General features: G+C 44.1%; 2 protein-coding genes across 4 annotated transcripts in view; both read left to right on the top strand.

Annotated features, from left to right (window-relative positions):
• Positions 1-1,729, top strand: part of PPP4R3A (protein phosphatase 4 regulatory subunit 3A) — a 33,343-nt gene extending 31,614 nt beyond the window's left edge. Inside the window, exon 15 of the mRNA XM_015865275.2 lies at positions 827-1,729. Coding sequence (XP_015720761.1) covers positions 827-940 — 114 coding nt within the window. The 3' untranslated portion in view covers positions 941-1,729. The remainder of the gene's footprint in view (positions 1-826) is intronic.
• Positions 1,730-6,734: 5,005 nt separating this feature from the next.
• The window catches only part of CCDC88C (coiled-coil domain containing 88C), a 78,768-nt gene continuing 61,863 nt past the window's right edge, over positions 6,735-23,639 (top strand). For 2 of the 3 annotated variants that reach the window (XM_015865274.2, XM_015865271.2), the window contains exons 1-3: positions 6,737-7,147; positions 7,276-7,376; positions 13,736-13,844. In XM_015865274.2, the coding sequence (XP_015720760.1) occupies positions 7,088-7,147; positions 7,276-7,376; positions 13,736-13,844 (270 nt within the window). In that variant the 5' untranslated portion in view covers positions 6,737-7,087. Of the gene's footprint in view, positions 7,148-7,275; positions 7,377-13,735; positions 13,845-23,639 lie in introns of all 3 variants that reach the window. The other variant, XM_015865273.2, reaches the window with a different exon arrangement.

Genomic DNA, 23,639 nt, shown 5'->3' with positions numbered 1-23,639 from the left:
TTGCTTATAAAGGTGCTGCATTCACAAACTAGAAACGTTGTAATTAAGTACTTCAATAACTGTTTGATCCTCTTGTATATTCAGTGTTGTGCTACATGTGATGGTACAAAATGTGTGCAATTTAATAGAAGTACAATTTAATGCATGCATCTTGGTACTGAACAGTTAGCTGAAATTTTCTATTTTAAGTGCCCATCATCTGTTTAAATAACATGATCCTTAAGTAAAGAACCAGCATCTGTCATCATAGTTAAGTCCTTGTTAAGCTTCAGAAATTGTGACGTACAGTAGTTAAAGTTTTTAAAGATGGTGTCACCTCTTTGTGGGTTCTAATCCCGGATTTGTGGTTATATGCAGAACAAGAGAATTTAAATTTAATTGCTGAACACTTAAACTGGCTTTTGTGAAGACAGACTGTTGCTATAAAAGTGTCCCAGTTGGAAATTCAAACTCAGGGTGTTCTGTATTTATTTCTGAAGTGCTTCCAGATTGCTTGGTGCTGCAGTCAGCTCTGCTCGGTGGGAGAAATTTGCACTTTTACAGACTGAGCTGTGGTGTATATTTAGCAAAACGAAGTAGATTTTGGGATTTTCTTTCTGCTGTATCTCTACCCAGTGGGGTACTTAAAACCCCATTTTGTCTTTATTCATTTAAATATTTTTCAGACAATATAATCTCCATTCATACCTTTTGTTCTGCTCGATTATATCCAGAACGTGATTAATCGATATCCTTACGGCAAAATGTTGTGCAAAAGTCATTTTCTAATAGAAACATGAAGTGCAAACTATTTTCTTAATTAAAGTAGCTGTGCCTGTCTTTGTAGGGAGGCCTCGTTGGGCTTGTGGATTATCCTGATGATGATGAAGAGGATGATGAAGATGAAGATAAGGAGGAAACTTTACCTTTGTCAAAGAAAGCAAAGCTTGAGTCATCATAATGGCAACTGCTGAAGAACATTACCATTTGGGGGAAGGATATTTTTTCCATAGAAAACAAACCCACAACAAAGCAGCAATCTTTTGTGAATTACTGTGTGTAACACAGACCAACCTATACAAATGGATTTCTGCCAATCAAGTGCCAATTGAAAGGAGCAGAAGAAGGGGAAATACTTCGTTTAGGGGAAAGACTTACGCCTTTGAGCTCTCCAGCTTGGACCACGTGTTGCCCTTTTCTCAGGGAAGGAAATGGAAAACAAAAACAAAAAAGCCAACAGGGCAGGAGTTTTGTTAGTGGAACTCTGGATTGGCTGGTCAGTTGCTACAATCAGAGTATGCTTTCTTGGACCATACATGAGACTTCTGAAGAAAAGGCGGTTTTTGCCATAATTCTTCACTAGTTAAGAATGCCAGCAGTTTCTTTGTATAAAAGAGACCTGCCTTTGAAAATCGTACATTCTGAACATTTTAGTCAAGCTACAACAGGTTTTAAAAACCTCTGTGGGGGAGGGGCTGAATATCAAGTTTCCTTTTTTTCCTGTTTTTTTTTTTTTTTTTTTTTTTTTTTTTTTTTTTTTTTTTTTTTTTTTAAAATCTGTTCCCTTTGCCCTTTAAACTGCAGATTTTATTTTTTTTTTGGAGGTGGGGGATTTGTTTGTCCCTTTCTGATTAAAGATTGAGTGGAATTCTAGATGTGGTCACTTTTGTGTCATAATTTTTTTTGACCCCCTGAGTGTATGCTTAGTTGTTGAGTATATATTTGGGACCATTAAAATTTTTTGATGTAATATAATCTCACTGTTGTGCTGGTACCTGTTTCACCCTGTGGAATTTTGTTCTGCATCACAGTTCTTAATGTGTTTAGGATTTTACGGAAGATGGTATAGTTTTTATTGGATAAAAAATCCTTAATCTTACCGCAGTGTGCATAAAAAAGCAATACTATTTTGTGACTAAATATTTTATATGAAATTTTACATCAGCAGATGTCCTGCAAAAAAAAAAAAAAATTCAGGGAAAATAGGATGGAGTTAAAAAAATAGATACCTATAAACATGAAATTAGTATTTCAAAGAGACTTGGAAATTTCTTAGCAATGGTGGTAGACTAACTCATCAAAATGGAAGGTGGATGATTTAGGAATACCAATTTAATGACTTATTTGACTTAATAGAAGTTAAAAAAAGAAGAAGAATTAAATCTGAAGGAAAATGGCATTAGTGGTTGGTTTTTTTGTTTTGGTTTTTAACTTCTGGCTTCCTTTGGAATACCAGTTCTAGTGAATCAAAGATGGTTGCAAAATAAATGCTTTACAAGGATACCATCTTTTGAAATTTATTATAATACTCGATTAAAATACAGCAATTAAACTTTGGATCCAACTCCGTGGCTACATTTTTTCCCCCTTTTTCCAAAATCTAATATTAATTAGTAATTGAAGCTAAGTGTTTTTGCTTACAGTTCACAGATGGCTTTGATTGGATGGCAGTGTTTCCATAGACGAGAGCTTACTCAGTTCCCCAGCGAACAAGAAAACCCTTCTTGGATACTTCCAAGCATTGATTTTACTTTTCAACAATCAAAGCACCAGTGTTGCAAAAATCAGGATGTTAAAGACATTAATGCATCAAGTACAAATAGAAGTAATAAAAACCAAAGTCCAGAGCTGGATAATAGTTGACAACACTCAGAATCTCAGGTTAGCAGTTTGTTCTTGAATATTACTGAGCATTGCATGGAAGATTCTGTGCTAACTACAAATGCCAAAGCTTTTCTGCTCAAACTTTATTAATATATTTTAGTAATTTCAGACTTAAATGGAAGTATGAATTAGGGAAAAAGAATTAGTCATCTTTTCCTCAGAAAGTTCCTATTAAATCACACTCAAAGGGCAAGTTTTTGCAGTGAGATTGGAATGTGACAGGGCAGTTCTCAGCAAAATAGGTCACTAAAAGACTGGGTACAATCTGCTGCAGTATCAGGGTGCCCATGATGTCTTCATAGTCTGTCTGAAACATCATTTTTGCAACGTTGGTGTCATAGCAGGAATAGTAACAGGGAAATCTGAAGGTTTTCCTAATTAGTCTGAATTTAAATCCTCCCCAATTTGTTTGCCTTCACATGAGCATTATACTCATATTTTTGCCCATGTAGTTCATCTTCATGTCTTCTAGGCCCAGAAAGTTGTTCTTATAAGTAGTAGTGATAAAGGAGCTGTTCTTGTTGATTTTGTTTTAATGTTCCTTCAGCTTTTCAGTGCTTCATCTTGTGTTGTACGATGCTGCAGTCTTTTAATATGTTAGGTGCTTTCATAGTATTTGTAGGGATCTTGGGTTTTGGACCTCAGTCACTGTATTTAGCAGAAGTGCTACTGGTAAATTACTGTTCATGGTCAAAAGAATAATAGGAGTATTTCTGAACGTTATGTTTTTATGAAGCTCTAAAGTACTGATAAAATACACAGCTGCATGTCTACTAATGCTGTCTAACTTGCATTCGGACAGTTGGTTGTTCCAGTTTACATAGTGAATGCAGCCTGACAGGACGTGTCTACATTTACATGATGTACTCAAGGAAGATGTAAGTAGTTGGGAAGTGAGTTGGGAGCAGTAGTGGGTATGATCTTGCTCAGCGACTTTCACTTCTTTATTTATAAAGATCTAGAGGTATTTCAGAAAACAGAAATAATGGGATCCCTCCCTTGGTCAGTGCTTTTTATTCTTAATAACATTTGCCCACATTGCAAGAGAGCCTTGTGTACATTGTATTAAAAATGGCTCAGTCGTCTTAATTGCATTTGAACTGTAACCATGGTATGGTTTACAGGATAAGCCCAAAGCACTATATGGAGTGTTTTACATTTCTTTTGAAGGAAAAGTCATTAAGTGCTTTGAACATGAATGAGATGGAGAGGAAGGAATAATAGTATATTCAGCAGCTTCTCAAAAAGTATTGTATGAAATAGTTAAGAACGTGTTGTCTTTTGTAAGGTAACTAGAAACTTACATGCACTTAATATTTTGGAGAGTTTGTGTGTCCCTGAGTGATAAAGGCTGCTATATAACTTAAATTATACACACATGTACATGGATGTTGTACATGACATTGCAGTTGAACCTGGAGACTTTATTGGATGTATTTATAAAGATGATTCACATGCCATTTCCTGACAGCTTCACCTGACAACAGGCCCCCTTGGGCTCTTAGATTCCTTCCTTAGCTGTCCTAGACTGAAGATGGAGCAGTGTCTTTGCTGTGGCTGAGACTCAGTGCTGATTGCTCTCATGTACGCTTCCCAGCTTTGAGCCTAGGTTTACTGGGGTGCCAGACAAAAGATGTTCTCAGCATCTTGACCTTGAAGGGGCACGTCTCTGCGCTGATCAAAATGAATGACTACTGACCACAGATCCTTCTTTTCTCTAGCAGAAATGTCTGTGGATAAACCTACTTGCCAAGGCCACTTGAATGATTTCCAGCAGAGTTCACTGCTTATGGATGCAGCTTACTGTGTTCCGGTGGCAAGTGCTGTTTCAGCTTGGTTCTTGTATTAATTTTTTCCTACTGGTGATCAGGTTGAGCCATGCTGACTCATGGAGATGTTCTGTTTCAGCTTCTTTGTCTAAGTTTGTTGCACGAGATCCTTCCCTTGAGGCTGCAGAAGTTTCTCTGATGAATTTCAAACACAGAGTACCTCTCCCCCAGTGAAACATACCCTTACACTAATGGAAGTAATCCAAGGTTTCCAGATTTTCTTCTGCTGTACACAGAGGAGAGCTATTCTTGGGCAACAGTGCCCAATGCCAGATCGATCTCCTATATCGTAAGAGTGGAAAGATCTGAAAGCTGGAATGTCTTGCAGTAAGTTGCCTATAGAACACACCTATCTGTAATGTGTCTATGCTAGAGGTACCACAGGTCCACTGGTTTGAGGAAGAGTCGGGTCAGATGTGAAAGCAAAAGGACACACGAGTTTCTGCTTTGGTTCACCCACAGCATCAATGTAAAACTGAGTAAGAAGTTACCAGCAAGTGAAGTTTTTAAAGGTAAGTTATGTACATGAACGTTCTCTATTTGTTCTCCCAGAGGTGTTGGTCTCCCACAGGGATTTTCTGACACAACTCTATGCACACAACTCTGATTTTGGGCTCAGACCTGGAGTTACTCAGCATTAAGGTGGAATTACACTCACTAACTATGAATCCCTTTACATACAGACTTGGGGTGATTTGGGCTGAATAATATGGATTTTGGTACTCCGCTTGTAAACAACTCTAAGTGACATGTACAAAGATGTTGTATCTGCTCTGCCCACCTAAAGGAGTTCAGAGGCAGTCAGTAGTGAGTTCATCTGTGCTAGCATCGTTTATGGTATTAGGTTAGCTTTGCTTCAAGTATTCCTTGCCCTTGAGTTCACTTCTCATCTCTAGCTAACCTGCTTTCCAAAGCTGCTTGTGAAGTATTTGCTTGTGCTTATCGGTGTCCCTCTGCTGCCATCTGCCTCTCGGCTACAAAGCAGAACAGAATATCGGTGGGAAGGTTCTGCTGCCCTACCACCACCATCCGCCTCTGTTGTCGTAGGGCAACACAACAACATAGGAGGCGTTACCTTTGGAGCAGCGCTCCTAGTTCTGTTCTGGTTACGCACAGCTTCGTTTGTTGCTATTTGCATTTGCTTTGTTGGCCGTGTTGCTAAGGGACGGCTGCGGGCAACGCGCCGCTCGGTACCGGGGCTACACTGCAGCGCCCGCGGCGGCCGGCGGGGGGAGCCGGAGCTGCGGCGGGCGGTCAGGGCTGAGCCGGGCGGGGATGAGCGGCCCCGTGCTTGGATCCGTGGGGCTCGTCCGACGGTGTGAGTGCTGCACACACTGCTGCTAACAGGTGATATCCAGGCTGTGAGGAGCAGGAAAGTGCACTTGTATTCTGACTTCCTGCAGAGCGCTCTGCGTTTTTCAGATCTCAGTAAGCCCTTTTTGGCTGTTCATCCCGCGCTGTAAGCGCCATAACAACAGCCGTGCGATTTAGTTAATGAAATACGTTCCCGAGACGGGAGATGACGGGGCTGCAGGAGTTAAATCTCAGCACTGGTCCAGTCGGGCACAGAGCAATGCTGGCTGTCCGTGCTGTCCGTGCTGTCCGTGCCCGGACGGGGTCACTGTTGTCAGCAGCGCCGTGTGTGCCGGCCGTGTGCCCAGCAGCTCCGGGACCACGAGGGCGAGCTGTGTTAAACTGCGTGCAGCCAAGTTCCTCCCCGGCAGTGGCTGTGCTCTGAGTCTGTGTGCTGTGACTGCAGGAGCACACAACGCTGGGTTAGTTTTTCCAACTGAAGCACCACGCGCGGTGTCAGCACGGCGCACCCCGCCCCGGGGCAGCGCTACGGAGCGGTGCCACGTGCCCGCCGTGCTGCGGCCGCTCCCGGCCGAGCGCGGAGCTGCAGCCCGGGCGGTTCCGCCCCGCAGCCGCGTTGGGCTCCGGATCGCGCAGGTGCGCACGGCCAACACACACCGCGGGCTGCCGTGACCCAGGCGGCAGCGACCGAGGCCGAGCAGCGCCCCGCGGCCCCGCGCCGTCCCGCCCCTCCCGCCCTTGCGGCCGTTCCATTGGTGCGCGCTGTCCGCTCGGCGGCGCCCATTGGCCGCGGGAGCTGCCCGTCACCGCGCGGCCGCGGCCCGGCTCTAATTGGCGGCGCGAGGGCGCGCCCAGCCACAGGTAGCGCGGCGGACGGAGCGGGACTGACGGGGCGGGCGGAGCCGGGCGGCTGTGCTGGGCTGTGCCGGGCTGTACCGGGCTGTACCGCACTGTACCGCACCGCGCTGTGCTGTACTGTGTTGTGCAGCACCGCGTGTGTAACGGAGCGGACCCGCTGCGCGCTCCGTGCCGCCGCCGCTCCCTCTCCTCGGGGTCGCCCCTCGGCCGGTCTCTCCGCTCCCCACGGCTCGTCTCGCTGACCCCGCGGTCTCGTGCCCGGGTGTCGGCCCGGTGCCGGCTCTGGGGGAGGCGGAGCGGCGCCGGTCCGGCCCCTCGGGCTGGAGGGCGATGGGCCGAGCGGGGTCGGCGCTGTAGGCGGCAGCTGCCGGGCAGCGGGGCCATGGGCTCGGAGCCTTTGTCTGCCGACTGAGCCGCCCCGCCGCCCGCCCTGCCCCGGCGACATGGACGTGACCATCTCCGAGCTGCTGGAGCTGTTCCTGCAGAGCCCCCTGGTGACCTGGGTGAGTGCCCGAGGGGTCCGCGACTCGGGGCGGGGGGAGCCGGGTCCCCACCTGCCGCGGGGTTGGGGGCCGCTCCAGCCCCTTCCCCCCCCCCCCTCAACGCGCCTCCGCCCTTCGTTCCCCGGCAGGTGAAAACCTTCGGATCGCTGGGGGGTGGCGGCGAGGACAAGCTCGGCATGTACATGGAGCTGGCGGACGGCGTCCTGCTCAACAGGATCATGCTGCAGATGTGAGTGGGGCGGGGGGTCCCTGCGGGGCTGGGAGCAGCGATTCGGCGGCTGCTTCCTGATGGCTGCTGGAAACTGCCGAGCACAAAGGGAAACTCGAGGCGATCCGGTTTGATCGCCTGCTCGGCCGCGTTGTGGTTTGGTGCCTTTCTAAAAACAGTTGGCTCTTTTCTGGCCGTTCTTGTGCTTCGGGGGAGGCGTGTTGCGTTATAAATAAGGAAATGAAAGTACTTTAGAGAATGAAGCTTTGCTGGGACGGTTGCATCTGAAACGTGTCCTTGTGCCGTTGTGAGCTCTGCGTTCAGTACTGAGCCGAGCTCAGCTGCTCGTGGGAGTTGTGTTATTATCTTTAAAAGTGCTCATCTTTGGAAAATGAACTGAAAAACAGAAGCAAACAACCTCCAGCAGTGTGAGATCCCACCTGCCCCAGCTGGCAGCTCTGTTAACCCTGGAGCTCCCGCTGCAGAGCTAACCCAGGCTGTACTTTGGATTGCTAGCGATGGAAATCCTGCACTGAAACCTTAGTAACGAGGACTGAAAGGTGAAGATTTGTGGTTCAGATGAGAATCTAGATCAGGCAGCCTAGCTGGGGGTAGTGCAGTAGTGGCATAAAACTGAATGCAGCGTTGGAAAGGTATCTATTAAAACACAATTGCACTTCTAAAAGAGAGCTGTGTGTGAATTACAGCCTTGAGTATGAGTTCAAATCCAGGCTTGTACCTGTTCCAAATGTGGGAAGCACAGTTTAGTGCTGTGACCGTTGTGTTTGGCATGGAGGTAACCACCCAGACTCTCATGGAGCTGTGGCAGCTGTGAGTCTGGCTGCAGGTTTAACTAACTACTATCGTGCTTATCTAATGTGTGGAAGAATTAATTATTTCAAAACAATGAAAAAGAACTTAATGCTCAGCCACTCCCAGTTCTGGTTACTGAATAGGCTGAAGTTATGTGGTTCCTGAATGACTGTAACGTTCTTGAGTGAGTGATATATTTGAGAAGTGCTTTATCAGTTGACGTATATAATAAAGGAGCTTAAGTATTTTGTAATTGGCCATTGAAATATATCTAGGGAGAGGTAAAATGGTTCGGGTCTGTGGAGCAACTTAATGTTGCTGTGGGGACAGGGAGAGAACATTGAGATCCCATTGAAATAAGGAATTGCAGTGTATAGGCTGGCAGGGCGCAGTGACACCATTTGGCATTCAGTTGCATGTTGGTGAGAAGTACCCTGGCATATTTACTTGCCTCAAGCAGTCAAGAAAATAAGTTTTCCTTCCAAAAGCCATCTCTGCCAGCAGCGTTGCAGGCAGTGTTCCTGGGGGAAGCCCAAGCAGCACTGAGCAGGGAACTGTCCCATTATTCACTATAATTCTCCCTTTTTATGTAGCCTTGGCAGCATTTCTAGCGATGGCTCAGGAGCTTGAAACTAAGACATTTGTACTGAGAGCCTGGAGCTGTTTGACTGCAGAAAGATCACGATTGTGTTGATGTATCCTGACCGAGTGAGGTGTCGTCTGTGACCTTCACTTTTTCAGTCTTAACCTTTAGAAATTGTGCTACAATTACTGTTTGCCTATAAATTGAGGGAGCCTTTCAAGGGGTGTTTCTGCCTCCAAGCCTTCAGAATAGAAAAATAAACATGTTTTAAAAATGCCTGCTCTCATCAGTTCCACAAGCTTTGGGCTGTAGGGATGATTTTGGTGGTTGGATTGAGATTTTTTGCCCTCTTCAAGTGTTATTGATGAGAGCCTTTGGTGATGTCTGATAGAATATGGTGTGCTGTGAGTAACCCTTACCTGAAAGCACGTGTGCACAGAGTACAGGAAAGTGGAGTAAAACAGAGGGCTTCCAATTAGGATAGCTGTCTTACATGTGTTAGTTCACTTCTTAGTTTTTCAGATTTAATTCTGCTTGCTTTTTAGAACACAACACCAGTGTGCTGCAGAGCATGACATTTCTTTTGATAAAGGTTCTAAAAGCAGAATTATTTTTAATTTCTTTATTGAAGCTAAAATGCTTCTATCCTGCAGCCAGTTGATGTTTAGTGTGTGCCTGGAAAGTCTGGTGTCTCTGCAGAAATCCAGATAGACCTGTTGAGGTGAGACTGCTGAGCGAAAGGAAGGCTGCAGCTCTTAGAGGTGCCCAGTGGCACTGCTTCTAGCACTAGCTGGCTTTGGTTGTAGTGCTCTTTGCCAGCTCAGAGCAGGCAAAAATCCAATTTCCTCAATGCTGGGTTTGTATTGGCCACGTCACCAGAGAGATGGGGGACTTCTGCTGTGCCTCCTGCCTGTCAGGACCCCACTTGCTACCTGGAATGGGTGATGGGGGCTGTGCCTTCCCCCATCTTCCTCCAGCCTGTTTGGTTCTGCTGTGGGGCTTTTTTTAGCCCCTGAAGGAGTGAGACCCCTATTGAAAAGGTGATCTAGGGTTGTTAACTCTGAGTTGTGGTGCTGCAGCAGATGAATCCAGCAGAAGAGGCGCATAACAGCATTTGGTTTTCCACTTACATCTTAAAGGCTTCTTTTTTCAAGGTTATTTTTGTGTTGTTTTTGAGTGGTTTCCTTTTCTTGTGCATACCCCAACCTGCTCGTGCGTGGAGGACATATTGACATGGCACGTTTGTTGTAGCGAATTAATAGTCTTTATTGAAAATGCTTATGTTAATCTTCAGAGTGCAGCTGTTGTGTCCTGAGCTGCTGTGTTTCTCTCACGTTGATGTGTGTCAAGTAAATAAACTTCTCTGTGGACAAATCTAACCCTTTTTATATGGTTTCCAATTGCTCCTCTATGAGCACGTGGCTCAGCACAGACTGCTCTCACTGTTGTGCCGCAGTTGTGGTCTGACACCAGGAGTGCAAGCAAGTATTTTTGCTGTTCAAACTCCTATTAAAAGTTTTATCTGGGACACAATGCAGGAGTTCATACATGCAGACACATCAGTGCTTTCGTACTGATTGGTCCTAATCCTTCTGACTGATGGTAGACTCTGCTTTTCTGCTAAAGCATTCAGGAAGCGGAAGTGCGTTTCAGGAGTGCATCTGATTAAATCATTTGCACTAAGGCCTCTAAGTTCTCAGTAATGGATTTCCGAATTTCAGCAGCTGCCCCAGTATATGGTACTGTCATCTTAAGCTTGGGCCACGTGATGGGAGCAGCCCAACTGCCTTGCTGCTGCTGTGGTTTACAGCAAGCAGTGTGCTGAGTGGGAGGCTGATACGATACACATCCGTTTAACAAAACTGCCTTTTGAAGTGCACTTTTTACCACTTTTTCAGTTAATTTAGAAACCCATCCAGCAGGTTCATCCCTCTGTAAAGAGGAGAGAGCTGAATGATGGGAGAGCTGGGCTAACCCAAGGCCAGTGCACTCTGTGCCTCCCCTCAGAGAGGTGGGTGTGCTTGTGCTGCTGATGTGTTCTGATATTAATGAACCTTGGGCCCAGTTTGAGGGCTTCTTCCTCATTTATCTGGATTATTTGTCCCAAATTGCTCAAGCAGGGTTGTCTTTTTGAATTTTAGAAGCAAAATAGATTGTTTTACCCTTTGCTTTGTTGTTTTGGTTTCATTAATTGATGGCTTAAGGGGGTGAATGTTCAGGTAGCGCTGCTGACAGCTCCACGTGCCCTGACTTCATGGTTCGCCTTCCCTGCCCTTTGTTTCCTCTTTGCCTCCATTAAAAGCCTGAGGAAGGCATACAAATTGGAGGGCTTGAGTGCTTGTGTGTGCAGTGAGGCCCAAGACCTCCTAGTAGCTTCTTGTGTTTTTTTACTTGCTGCCCTCAGACACGCTGCCTCTGCCCTATTTAGAGAACATCTTTGGTACTGGGAGGAGTAGGTGGTTTTTAACAAGCAGGAGACTGTGCTTCTCTTTGTGTGTAAGGGAAAGACCAAACATCACCAATGGAGAAAAAGCAACCAAACAGAAAAACAGATGTCTGTGAGGCTGCTGTCAGGGATTTTTCAGATGCGTTCAGGCACCGATTCTTCCCTTTCTGTGGTTACCAGTGTTAAAAAATATCCCTCATCAGTGTTCATTGTGATCCTGGGAGAAGCTCACTTAGTGGAAGTGTCACCAAGCAAACAAGTGTGTTAGTGTGCAGAGCGCAGCGCCAACAGCTCCGTGTACTTTAAGGCAGAAGCTTCTTTCAGCACAGAATTTACCTCTTACTGTGTGATTTTCAGCCAGATACTGTTCTTCCAGTGGTGCTGCTTGGTGTGCTGTGGGGCCGGAGTTGTGGTTGGGGTGGCTGAGCAGAAGTCTGACTTTGCAGCATCTGAGGAGCGGAAGGAAGATCAGGGGATATAGAGGGTGGGGGCAGTGTTTTGGTAACAAGGAAGGGGTTTCAGGGCTCAGGAAGCTTCTGGGGAGGAGAAAGCAAACCTTGAGGGGGTGTTGAGCTGCGGGCACTGCTAGAGAGAGGAGACTCAGCACTAATGACTTTGTGCTGCCTCCAATATGTGTATGATGTTGAATTAGCGTGAAACTGTAAGACTTTCTTTTTATAACAGATTAATGTGTGAAAACAAAACAACAACAAGAAACACAGAACAACATAGCAATATTTTTTCCCCCTATTGTTTAGTATGGCAGCTGCTGCCAAACAGCTGAGGTTCTCTTCCTGGCTGCAGACCAGCATCGCTGCCTGACTGTGGTGACAGCAAGAGCTTGTATGCAGGATTGGGGAAGTTCAGCTTGGCCCTTCTTCTTGGCCAGCTTCTCTCTTTTAAAAGCCTTCCCCCCTTCCCCCCCACACACATTAGATTCCTAGTTTGCCTAAAATGGCTAAGCATCCAGCTCCTTGCAGGATAAAACAGCAGATGTTGACACAGGGTACGGGAAGCAGGGTAATCTGAGTACAAGCCATTTACATTTCCACTGCTTGCTGTTTTGCTGAAGACCCATTACTGGCAAACAATGTCTGCGTGTGTGGCTTCCACGTTGTTCTGTCTGAACGAAGGAAGTCGTTCACGCTTCGGGTGCTGAGCAGCAGAAACTGTACAAAACTTTAATGTAGGTTCTAGTCCAAAAGCTTGATAAGGTTGCTTCTTTGTCCTTCATAATGTGTCACAGTGCTGGTCACTACGTGAAAACCACTGCTGGTGTGAGGACTGGGAGGAGTCCTGCTGGTTTGCGTCAGGGCAGTTTGGATGGTTGCTGCATCAATTTGTTTGAACCCTGGCACCTCAGCACTGTCCCTGATGTTATCTGCTGCCAAGGCAGCCGTGTTTCCGTGTCTGGAGCGTTGCTTTGGGATCATTGTGCATTTAAAAAAGCAAAGTAAAAATTTGGTATACGTACATAAGCTTTGGCAGATACACTTTAAAAATAAACACTGGATCAGTTTTTTCTCTTAGCTCCTAGTCAACACCGGAGTTCAGTATTTGGCACTGTAAGATCTGCGAATGGCTTAATTAACAGCCAGAGCAGGGCTCTGGGAAGCAGGTGTTGGAATTGTGTAGGAGTTTGCTGATAAGAGCTTTTATTACAGGGGAAATGCTGGGCTTTGATCTATGGTATTGGTAGATAAAGGTTTTTAGGTTTTCTTGCCAAGATGTTATGATACACACAGAATGTGAAAGTACATATCTATATTAATCATTAGCAGCTTTTGGGCTTTTTTTTTTTTTTAATGGGAGAAATAAAGTTGCTTCAAGTATCAATTTGGTTTCCTTTCATTAAAATCAGACAGAAGCTTTAGACTTTTCCCTGACCTTTTCACAGAGGTTTTTTCCTCCATGATAAAATATATGCCTACTTGTCTTAATATTGCATCAACATATGAAGTCTTGAAGCTCAGTAGAATTAGAGCTGATAATTAATGATACCCTGGGTATATGAGAGGGAGGGATAATCTAACTACCACTGGTAGCTGGATGCAATAAAAGTTCAGTGCTCCCTTTTCCTTTTGCTTCCTTGGGGTGTATAACTCATCTGAGTTTTTCCAGTTTGTGTGGTGATCAAGTGTTAATACTCTTCTCTGGACTTGAAGTCCTAAAGCCAGGGTCTTCTCTAGGCTTGCCTTTGTTTGAGTGAGGTAAAACCCATATTAACAAAGACTCCTTTGGTCCAGTTTGCACAAGCTACATATGGTCTGTGCCTCAGGGAAATAAAAATAAGGAGGGAAGCTGCTCAGAATTGCTGTGTGGGTTAACCTAACTTCGATGGCATGCAATGAGATCTCCTAGTTACACAAAAGTGCAAAGCTTATTGTATCATGAATTAATGTGTATGTATCGCACATACTTGTGTCAATAACTTAACGAACAGATATTTTAAGGCCCTTCCTAGTAGGACGTTATTGAGATGTTAAGTTCTACCACCAAGGAAACACATAATTAATTTTCTTTTTCCTCTGTTCATAGAGACCCTCGACCAACCAACCAACGTGTTAACAAGCATGTAAATAATGATGTCTATCTTCGGGTTCAAAACCTGACCATCTTAGTCAGAAACATTAAGACTTACTATCAGGTAAGATCTGCTCTTTGCTAATCTGTGGTGATTGTTCTACTGTGTGTGCAGTTAATGCAGGAGCTGGTGGAAACTACAGGAAATGGAGAGGAAATGGTGTTAGTGTAAAAGTACTTCCAACTGTGCTTTCCTTAAGAAATAATTCCTTCTCTAGTGTCATGGCTCTGTGTTTTGGAGGGGAAGCTTACTGACAGTGCAGTGCTTTTGGATGTGAGACTTGCTTAAAACAAATAACCTTCTCTTAAAGGGATTGCCACCAAAACCGCTTGTGAAGTACTGTGTTTGCTAGAAATGAAAAGCACAGGTTTACATAATAACGAGGAAAAGCAAACTTTTACTTGTATTGAAGACAGGCTTCCAACACTATGTAACTGTTTTTTAGGCGTTAAGCAAATTGTTAGATCTGTCTGCCTTCTACTCTAACAGACCTAAACGCAGGGATGACTGCAGCTTCTCACAAATGGTGCTCTTCTCAGGTGACATCCTTGAACTGACCGTCTGTGTCCCTCTACTAAGACAGTGACAGCTGAATGCTTTTGCAGACTTAAATACATGTTGGGTTCTGCTGAAAAGCCCTTGGAGTGAATTCAGTTACTGTAAATAGACTTTCAGTATGCACACTGTTGTGTATATTTAGGCTTGCTGAGAGAAGTAACTGTTCTGCTGTTTCCTTTTATGTGTGCTTTTTGCCAGCTGTGAATGTTATGTAGCATAAACTAGTCTGAAAACTACTGAGATACTCCTGTAAATGGCTCACTCATATAATGGACAAAATAACTAAACTGTGAATGCCTTGATCCTGGGCGCTTCACTTTTTTGTACATACAGGAGAGACTGTGTTGTCTTTGTACTCAAAATACAGAGAAATTAAATATTGCAACTGCAGTTAAATTATAACTCTATTATTATAGAGTCTTTCACTGCCGTCATCTTCCAGTGCTGTCTGCTCTGTTCCATATTTAACGCCACATATTCTTTACTCTGGATATGCATGGAGAAGTTATCCATATGTCTTCTGGCTTCCATAAGCAAGTCGTAGCTGCATTAGTAAAATTGAGGGTGTAACTTTAGGTTTGAAATGTGGGAGGACATGATGTGTTCCTGAAAGCAGCTGACCTATGTCTCTGTGGTTGAGAATGGGAGAAGCTGATACAATGTGATGTCATTCCCAAGACTTGTGATTTGTGAGGGGGGAATTCCATTTGGTCTTAACTGGAGGCTGAAGTATGTACTTTCTTGGTTATCCATAGTGCAGTATAGGTGCATGCACAGAGTCTACAAGGAAAATGGACTGTATTTAAGGTGTTGAAATTAAAGCTTTTTCTTCAAGCAAACTGCTTGTCCTGATAGTCTGACCTTTTTATTTTAATACTAAGCAAAGAGAAAACAGATTTGGAGAGGAAATGATTCAGAATCATGTGCTATGTTCTTTGATGTCTTGTTGCCCTAGTTGTTGAGCTGTGTAATCATAATCCAATAAAGCTAGGAACCACTGAATAAGATGAAAGCACATAATTTTTAATAGAAAACAGTAGTCGGGGCTCTCAGGAGGCTCAGGAATGGTATTCCACTTGTAGTCCAGGAAACATCAAGTACAATAAATCTTGCTGCTTAAAGGCTATGTATATAATGCATGTAAACAGCAGTCATGGGAATTGATCATTCTTTGCATTTGGTCCTGAAAACAGGTGGTTACAACATATCGTAACTTTTTTTGTGTGATGGTAGCATAGGAAACTTATTTGTCCTTGTTGCAGTTGTATCTTCAAGGCCCTCTGTGCCACTGATCTCTCTCTCTGATGTTGAGGGCCAATGTAATAAAATAACAGGCACTGCTTTTTGAGCAGCTGTTCTGTAAGTATCGCTAGGCCTGCTGCTTATATTGATATTGTTTTTTTTTGTTGTTTGCTTGTCTTAAGTTGCTTGAAGTTGTAGGTGCTGCTTGCAGCAGTGCTGTTACGATAGTTGAAGTGAGGGTAGTGTTCTACTGACCGAACACACAGACTGGATTTTGGTTGCAGGCTGGCAGTGGGAGGGGAAAGTTCCTGACGAACAATGATAATGTGAATCTGTTATTTCCTCAAGGGAAACTAAAGGTCTACAGATACAGCCTTGGTCTTGACACTTCACATTCACTTTCACCCGATAGGCCCAAGTCAAGGTTATAGCTTAGTTATTGGATTTGATAGGCTGAGTCTTCTCATGTTTTGTAGACTAATGCTAGTTGGTATGATAGAATAATAATCCCTCTGTGTGTTATGCAGGAACAGTCAAGGATGTGGTATGGATTTGTGTTACTGGAAATCCATTACTGAGAGAGGTGACTTCAAAGGCTACTAAAAATAAGTTAGACTCTTAAAATGGGGACACCTTATGTTGCTACAGTTTTTATAGAGATAGATAGATACATATATATTTAATTGTATATTATTTATGACATAAGTAATTGAGGACATAAGAGTGGTTACTTCTGGTAGCAGGCAGACATTTGTGCATTCCGTGCTGTCTGAGCAGTTGCACCTCTGCAGGTCTGTTCCTGGGCTGAGGGCCTCTGCTTTGGAAACAAGGCAAATGACTCATTTTGCTGTGGGATTTCTTGTGCATTCAAGGGAATCTGTCATTAGCTGTGTTTAATAACTGTTTCAGCCCCAGTCTGCTGGAGAAATGGTGGGTCATAAAACTTCTGGAGTTGGTTCCATCTCTTAACAAAGGGCTGAGCAAGGCAGAATGCGTTTGTTGCTCATTGTATGACACAATGTCTCCTCTTGTTCAGACTGAGTTCATAGACTTGGCTGTCTTTAAACTGAAATTTACAATGGTTTTGTATGATGCAGCTCAGTACAGTGAGAATGAGCCACTGCATAGCTGTAATGAGGATGTTGATTAAAGGAATTGATAGAGAATGGAGTGTACTGGGGATGGAATGCTTGCCTGCTTCTCACTGGGGCTGATGTTGTGCATCCTTGTCCAAGGGTGAAATCTTCCCTATGTTCTACAGTTAACCAGTGTTCGTGGGTCTGGCTGACCTCAAGCTGTGGTCTGCTGCCTTGTCATGTTGGCACAGTTGGGAATGTCAGTCTGCATGCCAGCAATGGATAGCCCAGTGTAACAGGCGTGAATTTATCTTGCTATTCCTGAACACACTCTTCTCTTGGTTATGTTTCTGTTGTGAGCTTTACTTGGGATCAGCCCCTAGTCCAATTAGTTTGAAAACAGTTCAGGTGCAAGTATCGGAAGACCTAATAATGTTTGACTTCACAGGAATAAACATGCTTGACCCAGGTTCATAAGGTTCATAGTGTGTTGTTATGGCCCTTAATTGCTCTGGCACCTTCTGTTTCTTTTCAGAGGGGTGATTAATCCCAGCTGTAGCAGCTGTCTTCACAGTGGCCTGCGACAGAGTGTGTTGATAGGGTTTGTTTGTTTTTAAAACATTATAAGCTACAACAGCCTCTGATTGTATCCATCGGTGGAGGGGAGAAGATAAAACACATGGCTTTGCTGTGCTATAGAGAGTATATAAATCCTATAGGTGAAATGACCGTGTGTGAAGAGCTGCCCAAATCTCTGCAGCGCTTGGAGAGCACTCTCAGACTGAGGGGCTTGGAAAGGGCTAAAGGCAGGTGGTGGGTCACAGTGGCCTTGTGCATCCTCTGCTCCTGTCAGTTGATGGATTCAGAAGTTTAAGGAGCTAATGGTTGCTTTGGTAGCAGCTTATTTAAAAACAAACAAAAGCGACCCCCAAAAAAGTAATTTAATGAAAGGATTTGTTTTGATGCCGGCTAGTTTCTTAACCTTTAATAATGCCACTAACCGTTCCAGCTGTATACACTGCATTCTTAGGCAAAAATTCCTACAGCTTATGTAAAATTTTGTGGTTGCTGGAGAGGATTAAGAACGTTGTCATCTGTTGGCTAGTCTCAGCATGGGTGCTGTGGCCACGTTGGGAGTATGTGGATGAGCAGTGCTGTGGGAAGAAGTGCCATAGTGTGGTCATAACTGTGTTTTGCCTGTAGTTCTTCAGCTGTGGCCCCTGAATACTTTGCAAATCACCTCATATTTCTGAAACAGATGGAAATATGTTTTCATTTAAAAAAAAATAAGTCTATTTATGTGAGCTCTAAAGTGAATTACGACTATGTGGCTTGTGCAGTTGCAATAAAAGGCTCCCATTCCTTAGCATTTTTATTTAAGTTAGGGTGTGGAGGAGTAAAGATGGAGCTATTTACTGAGCTTTCTAGGACTTTTATCACCTCAATTCCTACCTGCCCCAGCTGAGCTCGGGTAATGGTGAAAAAGGATGCTTTGAAAAGCAGGGTGTCCTTCATGTTTCTCAGTCTGCTTTTACTTGTCTGCTCCACATTGGTGTAGAAGAAGTACAAGCAGCAGGACTTCTTATCAATTAAGTGTCATTGTGTTAATGAATTAAAAGGAGTTAGCTGCCTGTGAATTGGCTGCTATTGTGAGCTCTGACACTGGGGCTGCAGTAGTTCTGAGACTGGGTCTTCCATAGGAGAGAGGCTTCTGTCTTCAGGCTGGGGCTGAAGCTGCTTCTCGCTGTGGTTCAGCTGGGGTCTTGCAATACCAATGGCTTCCAGGTGGATGGATAAACAACGCCTGCTTCTGTATTTGGAGCACTGAGTCAGGTTGGGAGCTCTTGGCTGGACTGTGCACATGAATTTGAACTTCCAAGTTCCAGATTTGGGCACAAGTTGTGAACTGGCAACTGTATTTGAGCTGTAAATAAAGTTCTGGAAGTAGAATGTCCTTTTCTGTATGTTAAAATCTTTCCCTGCTAGGCTTGCTGATTCTAGTGGCCTATAAATCCCCTCCTTGGCAAAGTAAACGCCAAAATGCTAGAAATACACTTAGAAGTACATTTTCAGAAGTAGGAAAGCATTTCTCTCTCTGAGGGGGGTGGGAAAATTCATACACAGTAACCTACTGAGTTAGATGATAGAACTAAACTTATTATTTTGCTGTTATTGCCTATTGGTACAGCAAGATACAATATGTGTGGATAGCTGCTTTTCTTTGATTCCTGTTCCCTAGAACTCTTAATTTAGCAGCGTGGCAGTGGTGGGAGGAGCCTTTCATCATCTAGAGCTTTAAATTCCAAGATTATTAACACAGTGTCAAGAGCCAGACATCAAAAGCTTCTACAGATAAGCGCTTTCTAATTCGCATGCTTGACTGGTCTTATGCACTTGTGTGTGTGTGTGTTCTCTCCCTTTGCTGTGTGGTTGTATGAGCTGTATTCATACAGACTCCTGACCCATTTCTGTGTTGGGAACTGTCTTGTTGAACCTACCAAAGGTATCATACAGGTTTTGTGGCCTGATTTTGGCAGCTGTGTGTAGAAACACATTAATCAACTGCTAAGGCTATTTTATTTTTTTTTTCTTTTCAACAGCTGTACAGTAAGTTAGCGTGACAGGCAAGTCAGTACTAAGATGCTATCACAGAGATGCTCAGTGTCTCAATGAGGCTGTGGGCCTTACTCAGGAATATACCTGGAGTATGATGTTATCAGCTTTATGTTTCTTTCTACCGCCTGCTGAATTTCACTGGTTGGTTTGAATGCGCCATAGGTCCAGAGTGGCTTTCTGTATGTATTTATTCAGTACTTAACTTTAAGAGGCCTCCTTGGCTCTGCAGTGCCATAGCTGTGCCATACTTTTGGTTAGGTGAGGATGTGCTGCTATCAGGGTGATGGGTGCCAGTCAGTGAGATGCTGGCTGTGGTATGGGCATTCTGGGGTGATGAACTAGTGGTGTGGCCCTCATGTGGGGACAGTGGTGCTGCTCTTCTGCAGGCAGAACACCAGAACAATCAGAAAGATGGTATCATTTAATGTATAGAGTCATAGAATGGCTTGGCTTGGAAGGGACCCTAAAGATCAAGCTCCAATCCCACTGCCATAGACAGGGCCACCCATCTCCAGGACTGGAACTAGGCCAGATTGCCCAGGGCCTCCTGCAGCCTGGTGTTGAACACTTCCAGAGGTGGAGCAGCATCCATCCTGTAGGCATGTTAATAGGCATTTCAGTGAGAAAGAAGCTGGAACAGCTGACTTGTAACTACCAGCCAAACAATCTGAGGCCTATTTTCTGGAACTAGAATTTGGGAAAGGGCAGAACAGACTGGCATGTGTCTGTGCAGCTTTGTCTTTGTTTCTATCTAATAAGCTAGATTGGTGTGAGTTCACAGTGTGCGTAAATGAAGCCCAGCCAGAAGAAGAGCAGCATCCTGAAACAAAACTGTGTGTGTGCACTGGTCAGAACAGCAGGGCTTCCTTCAGGTTTAGGCTTTGGAGTGTTGCTGTTAATCAAAGGCTGTGTGTCAAAAATGCAGATGTGTTAGTGGAGGCTGGGTGGGAAAGGAAGGTGTGAACTACTGGCACAAGCTGCCTCTTGTCTTGCTCCCCATGGTTTTTATGTATCTTTACAGGCTTGTAGGGAGATTAAGGTGACTCTCAGCTTTGGGACTGATGATTGCAGAGGCGTAAGCACAGGGACAGAGTTGGGCAGAGGCCATCTGTAAGAATTCTGCAGTGGAGTAGTTACTTGGTCCCATACAGCACTGTTTATGAGGCCTCTGACTAAATTCTGGGCAAATGTCCCATTTGTGTTAGCTGAGGAGATAACTGAGTTCTTGCAGAGGCCCCCGGTTTCAGATGTGTTAGAAAATGGGCCGCATTCCACTTAAAGCTGGTAGTAGGTTTGAGGTTCATTTTTGCCGAAGAATGATAAATGAAAATTCAGGATGACTTTGTTTTTGTTTCTGTAATGGATTGTGTCGTTTGTGGCTTGGTGTGGAGGGCTGTTCCTGTCGGTTTGAGAGAGTCTCTGACCCAGATGAGCAGAGGTTGTTGCTGTGCATCTTGTCTGGCAGGCCTGAGCTTTGTGTTCAATAGCTGTTGTTACAAACTCACATTCCCACACACTGATTTTGGTAATGAGTTTTATTTATTTATTTATTTTAGGCCTGTAAACAATACTCCCATAGTGTTTTAATCTGCGGCAGATGCTTGGGTTATCTTCCAAAGCAGCAGTTATCAGCCTCTTTGAAGGAGTGATTGAGATCTCCCATTCATTTCTGAAACTGCCCAAGCGTCGTAATCCAAGTGCACAGTTGTATTTACTTTGAAAACAAAATGTGGGCTGCATCATAAAGTTCTGCTGGATCTTTATTCTGACCCCTTGTACTTCTGGCAGTTGTGTGCTATAGGGCATAGGAGAAGGTGTGGAGTGGTTGTGTCTGTCCTGCAGAGAGCATGCCTGGCTCCCAGGCAGGAGCAGAGCTGGCTGCAGGAGGCAGCTTTATCCTGCTTGTTACCTCTCTGAAGGCAAACCTTAGCAAAGGGTGCCTTTTATACTTTATGCGGGATATAGCCTTTATGACAATGTAAATTAAGGAAGGTACTTGATCATGAATGCTCTGACATTAAAATACTGTCACTGAGTGCATGCATGCAGCTTCCCTGTGCAAGTTATGCTGTTCCTTATGCTTCCTTTGAAAACTCTCTAAGGAGCAGATAAAGCAGATTGTGTGCGCTGGTTTGTGGTTTTTATTTTTTTACACAGTTTTTTTTAGGTGGGCTGTTTGAATGTAAGCTGTGTGAGAGCTGGTTCCTCTCCTATTTCACATGATGATTAAGAGATGGAGCTGAAGGAGAGTTAAGCTTTTACATTCTGCTGGGTTCTCACATGACCACTCAAAGTGCCTAAATGAAAACCTGCTCAGCAGACTGAAGGTCCCTGTGGAGCTGTCACTGTCCTCTTTCATAGTTAGCATTATTAAAAGTCTCTAGATGTTTGCTGTTTTCTTTTTTAGGCTCAGTGACATCGTTAGAGCCTGTTAAATGACCGAAGAAGTGACAGGCGTCTTCTCCTTAGGGACAGTTGGGAAGACTCCTGGTCTCTACAAAGGACAGTCTTGTGTTAATTCCATTTAAGTATCTTGGCATATTTAACATTTAAAGAAAAAAAAAATTCAGAGGTGATGTTCTTCATCTATTAAAAAGTCTCCCATTTAGTTATCCAGTATTAAAGAACTTATTCTAAGAAGGTCTAATTTATTTGCTTTAAGGTTTAGAAGCAAGAGAGGTTCTTTGTGGCACCCTAGAGTTGTTGTTACTTTTAATATGTGATCCCATATATAATAAATCCACTGGAAAGGTATCTATAAAGGAATCCAACATCAATGTGCTATGCAGAATTACCTGTTTGTTTAGTGTGCGGTGTGTTCAAGGAAAAGAGGAGTGTTGCACTGAGGTTAATGCTTGGTTTATTTTGGAGCAGCTGTGTTAACAGGAAAACTGAGTGGTGGGAGTCCCAGAGGAGGATAAACATTTGCCATCATATACTGGGAAGAGGTGAATTTGTCTTTAATTTTGATGCTAAATGCAGAGTTGCTATGTATATTAGAAGGATCGCTTCTCCAGATACAGATCAGTCAGTATTAGATGTATCTTTATTTTACTTCCTGAATATTATTTTTTCTTTCAAGAAGAGAGAAAAACAAGAACAGTCACTGCGTGGTTTGTTTGTTTTTTATTTTAATTTGAAGAAGTGATGTGTCAGTATTGCTTTCTGTCTTTGCTTTTGAGATTTGAGGCAATTGCTTCCCTGAGCAGCGTGTGGGTTGCTCCTTACAGTTGTACATGCAGAAAGTGGGAGCTGGTAGTGGTGGACCACAAAAGCTGCCCTTATTAGAATCCTTGCTTACACTTCAGTGCTCTGGCACTTAACTCTGGCTCCTGGATTCCAGTCATGCAGAAGAAACACAACCAGAGTGCTCCGTTTTAATTCTCAAGCTTGAGTGAACTGCTCTGCATTTCTTCCAGTACATGTTTGCTTTGTAGCCCGAGCCAGCATCTTGACTTGGGAAGGCGATTTTGCCTGAAGACTTCTAAATAAGATGCAGCAGCATTTTGGCCTCATTTTGTAAACCTCCTCAGTTCACTTGCAATTGCATTTCCTTTTCATGGTGTGGGACCTGATTATAGGCAGTACTGACTATGCAGTCTGAGATGCTGAGCACCTTGCATGGCAAGGTTGGTGGTTTTGCTTTTATACCCTTGGATGTTGTGAAATCAGAGCTGGCTGCCAGACCATGGCTTGTTTTGGCACTTCTCCTTGACAGCATATCACAGCCCTTACCGGTGTCAAGGGCTTCATCACGCTTTATCAGTACTTGGAGACTTGTGTTGTTTATAGAAACCATGTGAATGCCTTCAGAAAGTCCCATCCTGTCTTGGCTTTGGAGGCTTCTGCCCATCCTGCTGGTATGAAATGTGCTCATCTGAGAGCTGAGCTGGCACAGCTGTGTGAAAAGCGGCTGCTTCTGTGACGTGCAAACTGAACTGCACGCAGCGTTTTTGACCAGCTGTGTGCTACACCACCCATATATAAGGGAAAAATCTCCCTAGAGATACCATAGGTATCTGGCAGGTTAGTGTAAGACATACTCCTGCTTGCCTTACATTAGGTAAGGATGGGGAGGGTTTTCATACTTCACTGCATATATTAAAGCCTTTCAGAATTTGCATGTTCATGAAAAGGTAGAATTTGGATCTTAAAGTGTTTGCTGAGATCTCCTCACTAAACACACATTTGTGAGGATGGGGAGAAGGGGGAAGGTTTTTGTGACAGCTTGAGCGCTCTGTTTAACTACCATCTATTCTGTGATATGGACCCTTTTAAGTTCTGCCTTTTTGGCACATGCTGCTGCTCTATCAGATATGATGACTTGAGTGAACTGGTTTCCTGGCACTTAAGAAGCCAAAGAAGT

Source organism: Coturnix japonica, chromosome 5 (assembly GCF_001577835.2).
Source record: "Coturnix japonica isolate 7356 chromosome 5, Coturnix japonica 2.1, whole genome shotgun sequence".
NCBI classification, from domain to species: domain Eukaryota; kingdom Metazoa; phylum Chordata; class Aves; order Galliformes; family Phasianidae; genus Coturnix; species Coturnix japonica.
This window is presented reverse-complemented; position numbering and strand designations above follow the sequence as displayed.